The 7,387-nt window shown below is 45.9% G+C and overlaps 1 protein-coding gene across 1 annotated transcript; it reads right to left on the reverse strand.

Moving 5' to 3' along the window:
* Positions 1-6,261: 6,261 nt before the first annotated feature.
* Positions 6,262-7,167, reverse strand: TAS2R16 (taste 2 receptor member 16). The gene has a single exon (XM_019632815.1). The coding sequence runs from the start codon at positions 7,165-7,167 to the stop codon at positions 6,262-6,264; it is 906 nt and encodes a 301-aa protein (XP_019488360.1).
* Between the last annotated feature and the right edge of the window lie 220 nt (positions 7,168-7,387).

Raw genomic sequence — 7,387 nt, forward strand, 5'->3', positions numbered from 1 at the left:
AAAGTATAGCACAAGGAATATGGTCAATAATATGGTAATAACTATGTATGGTGTCAGATGGGTACTAGATTTATCATGATTCTCATTTTGTAAGTTATATAAATGTCTAACTACTATGTTGTGCATTTGAAACTAATATAATATTGTATGTCAACTGCTATTGAAAAATTAAAAAATATGAACAAAATAAAAGAGATAACAAGTGTTTTTGAAGATATGGAGAAAACGGAACATGTGTACATTGTTGGTAGGAATGTAAATTAGTTCAGTCACTATAGGAAACAGAATGGAAAAAAAGTTAAACAAAAGTTAAAAATAGAATTAGCATGTTATTCAGCCATCCCTTACTGGGTATATATCTAGAAATGAAATCAGGATATTGAAGAGATATCTGCACTCCCAATGTTTATTGCAGCATTTATTCACAATAGCTAAAACATGGAAACAACCTAAATATCCATTAACAGATCACACACACACACACACACACACACACACACACACACACACACACATGCGTGCGCGCAATGGAATATATTCAGCCACGAGACAGAAGGAAATCAATTCTTCCATTTGTGACAACATGAATGGACTTGAGGGTATTATGCTAAGTGAAATATGTCAGGCAGAGGAAAACAAATACTATATGATATCACTTATATGTGGAATGTAAAAAAGCCCAACTTGTAGAAATAGTAGAATGGTGGTCACCAGGGGCTGCAGCATGGGGAAATTTGGGATATGTTAGTCAAAGGGTGCAGACTTGCAGTTAGAATATAAATAAGCTCTGGAGATCTAATGCACAGCATTGACACTATAGCTAAGTGTACTGTATTATGTATTTGAAGATTTCTAAGTGACTAGCTCTTAAATGTTCTCACCACAATAAAAGAAACGATAATTATGTGACATGATGGAGGTGCTACCGAACACTATGCTGGCAATCATATTGCAATACATAAGTATATCAAACGCACATGCTATACGCTTTAAATTTACATAATGTTACATGTCAATTACATCTTATAAAAAGAGATTAGAGCTAGAGAAATTTGATAATGGGATAGGGCTTGCATTTTGTGCCAAGGAAGCGATAATGACAGCAGATGTAACAGAAAGGGGACCGTTCTTGACGGCAAAAGTGAGTGACGTGGCTTGGTGTTTGCCTCTGCAGTTTGGCTGGTGCTAGGGCTTGAAGGGAGGATAGAACTTAGGCAGCAGTTATAAAAAGGGAACACAGAAACAGGTAAATGGCCTCAGCAAATGTGAGGAGATGGAGCTTTGCGTGGATACACAGGATGAAATAAGCAGAGGCATCCAATACAGCACGTGGGTTTACGTTGGTGACTATTGGGAGTTAAGGTGGGGCAGGTGGTTAACTGGCAGAGCTTGGAAAGTCCTGAATACCAAGCTCCAAAATAGGCAAAGCGGTGCAACTGGAGTTTTGGAACCCATGTAACCTGAGCGGTTAGATTGGGAGGGGCCTAGAAAAACATCATCCAATAAGTAAATTCTGTGGTGTGTCTAGTTGGGAACAGGCTTCGTGCCAGGCTCTACACAGGATTCAGCATTTTTGCCAGTGTTCTCTGCATCCCAAGACACGGGGAAGAGAAGGGGAAATTCCAGGATGGCCCCACACCTCTGTGTTCGGGGCTGTGGCTTCTATGGTCGATGGGTGGGGGCCACCGTGGGTGTGCGGGGAATGCCACGGCCTCATAGCATGAGGTCTACAGCTCCGGCGAAGGCCTATCTCAATGCACCTGCTCTGCTACATAGAGGACATGATGTTAACCTGTGAGTCTCCTTTAGGTCTAGAGCAAGCAGCTGGAATGGTGATTCCCCACCTGGAGCAGTAAGAATGGGTGATAAACCACACCAAAGTGCAGGGGCCTGGGTTCTCTGTCCAATGCTTGGGTGTTATGTGGGCGGGTGAGACAAAAATAATGCCGGAGCAGTTATCGACAAAATACAAGCTTTCCCCCTCCCAGCATCTGCTCCCCCGTTCATTTTGGGGCCTCGTGGACTATTGGCGACCCTTCATCCCCCACTTGGCCCAAATCCTTAGGCCATTATATAGACTGGTTAAGAAGCAGGGTGCCTTGGGGCTGGGAAACCCAACACACCGAGGCAGTCATCGCAGCAAAATGGGCAGTCAAACACATACAGGTGTTGGGCATGATTCAACCTGATGTGCCCTGTGAATTGGATGTGGCTAGTGCCACGGAGGGTTTGGGCTGGGGTTTGGGGCAGCGGCAGAATGAACAGCGTGAGCCTTTTGGCTTCTGGTCACAGTTATGGAAAGGAGCCGAAGAACGAAGCAGCCCCATCAAAATACAACTCTGCGGTACTCCACACCCTTCATCAGTGTGTATCGCCCACCAGCACAGCCCCTGTCACCGTAAGGACTTCCCTCCCGATAGCCCGGTGGATTCAGGACACGCTGCGGAAGCCACATTCAGGTACTGCGCAGACACCGACTCTGACTAAATAGCATGCTTATCTACAGCAGCGCTGCACCTTTGTCACCAGCCTCCTCAGTGAGGAGATGCACGCTGTCCTGGGACCCATGACCTATCTCACTGCAGGCCTCTCTGCTGACACCCCCGATACGGACATACAAGCATCCCCCGCTGTAAGGAAGGACAGGGATGGTACACGGACACCTGGGACACAGACGGCTCTGCAGTGGCAGCCGCCCCAATAGTCTGCATGGCTGCACACCAATTCACCCACACCTTATGATGGGATGCTGGAACCAGGCAAAGCAGCCAATTTGCAGAACTCAGGGCAGCACTGATGGTGACTGTCTTAGAAGCAGCTGACATCACCCTGTGAACCGACTGCTGGGTGGTCTTCAAGGGCCTCACTTGATGGCTCTCCACCTGGGCTGCAAATGACTGGATGGTTGCACAGTGATGGGGTCAGGAATTAGGGCAACATATATGGGCAGTGGTACAGCTGAAAACTGTCCCAGTGTACCACGTCCCAGCTCATGCAGGGTTAAACACCCCACCTGGAAGTCAGGAGGCAGACAGCTTCTCCTGGGCTCTCAGGACCATCAGTGACTCCCTTTGAAGAGAAAGGCCCACGGTATGCTCACCTGACCGCTGAGCCCTACCAGGTTCTCTGAATCCAAGTGACTGGGCCACACAGTCTCATGTCCAAGCAGGATGCTGAAAACAATATCCTGCTACAAGACCTGCCTATGGGGACACACATGGTCTCTTGGCCATGGCGCGTGCAAACCAGGCCTTGGTGGTTGACCATCTTAGCCCCATGGGGTATTGGTATAGAACAGGGACTATTAATATCCTCAAGCTTTGTCTTTAAAACCTCTCTCTACATCACTATTCAAAACTCTGGGCCCATGATAAAGCAGGGATTCTTATGTACGACCCCCTTTCTAGTTGGTTAACCTTCTTCACCTCCTCCTCATGTCTCCCATTTTTGGGTGTTGTTGCTTCCCTCCTGGGCCTGTTACTCCTTTTCTTTTGCCTATATTATTACTGCAGAGCTTGGTTACAATGTCCATCTTTGGCTCACAAGAATCCATGAGCTATGACTGTCGGGGGTGGGGAGGGTAGAATATAGGGACCTGGCCCACAGTCTTATAAGCTAACATGCAGTCGAAGTGCAGGGCCTACCAGATGGGTTTTCTCACTGGATGTGCTTTGTTTTCTGTGCCCATATAACCTTGCTTCTCCTCTGCCTGTATGTGGAGTGCTACCCCTATCGCCAGCCAGCACGGGGGACTCTTCCCAGTCTGCAAGCCTCACTAAACCTGTCCTGCACAAAGCCACTTGGTGTGTCCTCTGGGCTTGCAGCTTCTCAGGCACCAATCTTGGAACCACTCGGACTCAGTCGGAACAATGGGGCATTGTGTGAAGGGTGGAGGGTCTCCTTTCTGGTTTGATGTATATATGGGATATGTTTGTATTCAGGTGCTGGGCTGCAGAACTCACATGGCTCCTCCTAAATTCAGTGCCATGGCTCACAGGCCTCTAAATACTCGCCCTTAAAACCCTGGACACAGCCTTCTTTATCTTCTGTTCCCTGTTTGTTGTGAGTTACCATGCAGCGCACTCTATGTGTGTGTGCTAATGAGCGTTAATAATGAGTGTTACAGTATAGACTGCTGACAAGTTGGATAACACAGGTGCATAGCCCCTTGGTGCCTGAAATTCATGTATCTATGAAACACTTTCTGCTTCTTCCAGCTTTCTGAGATTTTTAGAACTTGCAAGATGTGGATATACATGATCAATAGAAACCATTTAAATTTCACCGGCTTTTATCTCAGTCCATCAGGATTCTAAACCCATGCCACCAGTCTCCCCACTATCCTCCTAGGCATTCCAGGGAGTGTCTGGGCAGATAAGACAATGTTGATATCTATATTTTATTTTCCTTTTTTCTACTCAGTCCCACTTCATCTTGGTATGACTCTGCTCCCCCGACATCACTGCTCCCACCAGGTTCCATCCCACCTTCTACCACAGTTGAACCATTGGAGCTCAGGAGATGCCAAAGCTGCATGGAGTGCTGCTGTGAAGTGGAAAAATATGCATTACTCCCCTTTCTGTGCAGCAGGACAAATGCTGTTGAGATACGCTGAGTGGCAGAGTCTTTGGGGAAAGTGGTCTTTCAGTTTGTACTTATATTTCAAACTCCTGGTTTCAAATATTAATTCAAGGGATGACTTGACTGGGACACACATCAGAGTGATCGACCCAAGACCAGATCAGAATTCCAATTCCCTTCTAGAGATGAAGTGTTTCTTTCAGAGTCAAGCTTGAGACACCTGCATAGTTTTTCCCGTAGGATGGCTTTCTCTCAGAGTTGTTTCAATCTTCTAATGGAAAGCCGGAAGTTCAGTTAATCAGACATGTCCAATATATATATAAAAGGTGAATAAAAGTTACATTCTTAACCTCAGGCCCCAAGAAAACCTTAAGAGATGAAGCTGTCTTTAGGAAAAATGCCTTGATAAGGGCCTGGGTGCAGATGGAAGCTGAGACCCAAAGGACTGGGAGGTGGCTGTTACTAAGATGTTTTATTGCTAGGGGGTGAGGGTGAAGAGGAGAGAAATGATAAGAGAGATGCTATGGGGAAAAGGTGGGACTGGAATTGGGTGCCACAAGGAAACAGATATGAGAGAAGCCTGTGGGATTGGGGAGGCACAAAAGGATTTCTAAAGAATAGGAAAGTCCTGTAGGTGATTTTTAATTGATTACTATATGGTTCCTGTATTCTTATCCATTTGGAGAGAGTATGGGGTTGTCACAGAGAACAGAATAGAAAGCTATAGAGAATTTAAGCCAATGTCACTCCGATTTTATAAAGTAAGAGCAGTTTCCAGATGACATCCTGGTTACATATGAAAGAAAACAAGCTAAGCCTCGATCTGGGAATCTTTCTAAAAAGTTAATTTCAAATCGCACAACAGAGAGGCAAGAATCCAGCCAATGGAAACTACATGCAATTGACCCAGGTGAGCTGCAAATATTTGGACAGGTTCTAGAATGAACCTAGACTGGGTAAGTAGTTTGCTATCCTGGGTATGGTATAATGTCTTGACAAATGGAAGTGAAAGGAAATTTAAGATGTGGCTTGAGTTTTAAAGGAATAAAGGCACAGTGCTTCGAAGAGAAACAAATCAGAAAATTTAAGTCAGTGGCTAAAGGTCCAGAAGCAGCAGCAGCAGCAGCAGCAAGGGAGAGAGAGAGAGAGAGAGAGAGAGAGAGAGAGAGAGAGAGAGAGAGAGAGAGAGAGAGAGAGAGAGAGCGCCAGACCTTTTCTTGACTAAATCTAGGAAGTGAATTGAGGCTTTAGCATGTGAAGCACTCAGGGTATAGGCAATAAATTATTGTGGGGGAGGGACTCAGATTAATATGTGATGTAACTTGCAGTCATGAAAAGAATAAAATAAAAATAATGTGTGCACACCATGATTTTGGCTGTCTTGTGTAGAATATCCTGGGAGTAAGACTCCAGAGGTAGGGAGGATTAAGGAGAGATGGGGAAGTCATGAGAAAGTCAGGACCAACCTGGAGATTGTGGAAAGGAAAAGAAGAGTGGCATAGAATAGAGAAAGGATTGGTTGTTTAGAGATGAATAGCTGTGGGGGTCAAAGAGAACGAGGCTTGCATTTATGGTACATCACTCTCACACAGGGGATTGTCCAGAGTCATGACGGTTATTGCTATTAGTGGCGTCCATGCAAACTCCCATTTGCCCAGGGGTCTAGTGGTACCCGGTGCCTCAGGCAGCCTCTAGGCCCCAGCACCTTACCTTTAAAACCTTTTTCAATTTAGGGTTGCTCAGCATTATTGAAGTGGAATGAATAGAAACTAAAGCATAGATGATGGTTTCCCACATCCAGAACCAGGGGCTCTTCGCAAATAGGCTGTCTACGGTAGCGATGAATATCATCAGAAAGTAAGAGGTGAAGAAGATGAGGACGACGGAAAGGGACTTCAGGACAGTGGTCTGAGCTTTCATGCTCGAGTTGCTGTGGCCAGTGCTGTGATGTTGCATCTGCCCCAAGTGCTGGGACAATGAGGCTATGAGCAAGATGGAAGAGGCCAAGAACAGGAGGAAAGGAACAGTCAACATAACCAGGTGCTGAGATATCATAAAATTATGCACCAAAGACGTAAGTCTCTCCACCACAGTATTGTTTCTAGGGAGATGCGCCATGGAACTTAGCTTTGTACTCATGTGATGCCTAATAGCTGAAAAGATGATTGTCCCACAAGAAATCAGCAAAGAACCCAGCAACAGCCAGGGAACCAACCTCAAAATTCTCCACCTCAGCCAGAGGAAGATGGGGTGGGTGAAGGAAGACAATTTGACACAGTAGACAACGGCAAGCAAGCCGGTTAACCAGAATGAAAGAGTATTGTTGAATTCCCAGATGACTGATACGTGCCACACTACCCAGTCAAGGTTGAAATAGAAGCAAAAATTGTGCAGCATTGATGACCACTGCAGACAGAAGCGGCAGAAGCTCAGGCTGATGAGGATCATGTCCACAGGTGACATCCTTTTGGCCTGCGCCCACTCTCTGCCCAGTACTGCAACAATTAAGCTATTCTGCACCATTATGATCAAGGACTCGAGCACATAGATGACCATGAAGAATACAGTGAGTTGGATGGGGATCATCCTTCTACTCCAAAGTATTATCCGGGACGCACACTCAGAATCTCTGCAACAATTTCAGGAAGGGAACTTATTCCTGGTGCCACCACTGTTCGTGCAAGAAAGCACCTCCCTGCAGGTGCAAATTTCCCCAGCTCATTCTTGACGTCGCCATTTCCCTACCTGCAGGATTTGCTTGTGCTTTGCTTGTGGGTTTGTTATCGGGCCTGGATGCAGGGAAATG

This window comes from Hipposideros armiger, unplaced genomic scaffold (genome assembly GCF_001890085.2).
Source record: "Hipposideros armiger isolate ML-2016 unplaced genomic scaffold, ASM189008v1 scaffold_1177, whole genome shotgun sequence".
NCBI lineage: Eukaryota > Metazoa > Chordata > Mammalia > Chiroptera > Hipposideridae > Hipposideros > Hipposideros armiger.

What these genes read in the sequence shown, in the direction of transcription:
- TAS2R16 (XM_019632815.1), bottom strand. Translation starts at nt 7,167, where the DNA reads ATGATCCCCATCCAACTCACTGTATTCTTCATGGTCATCTATGTGCTC.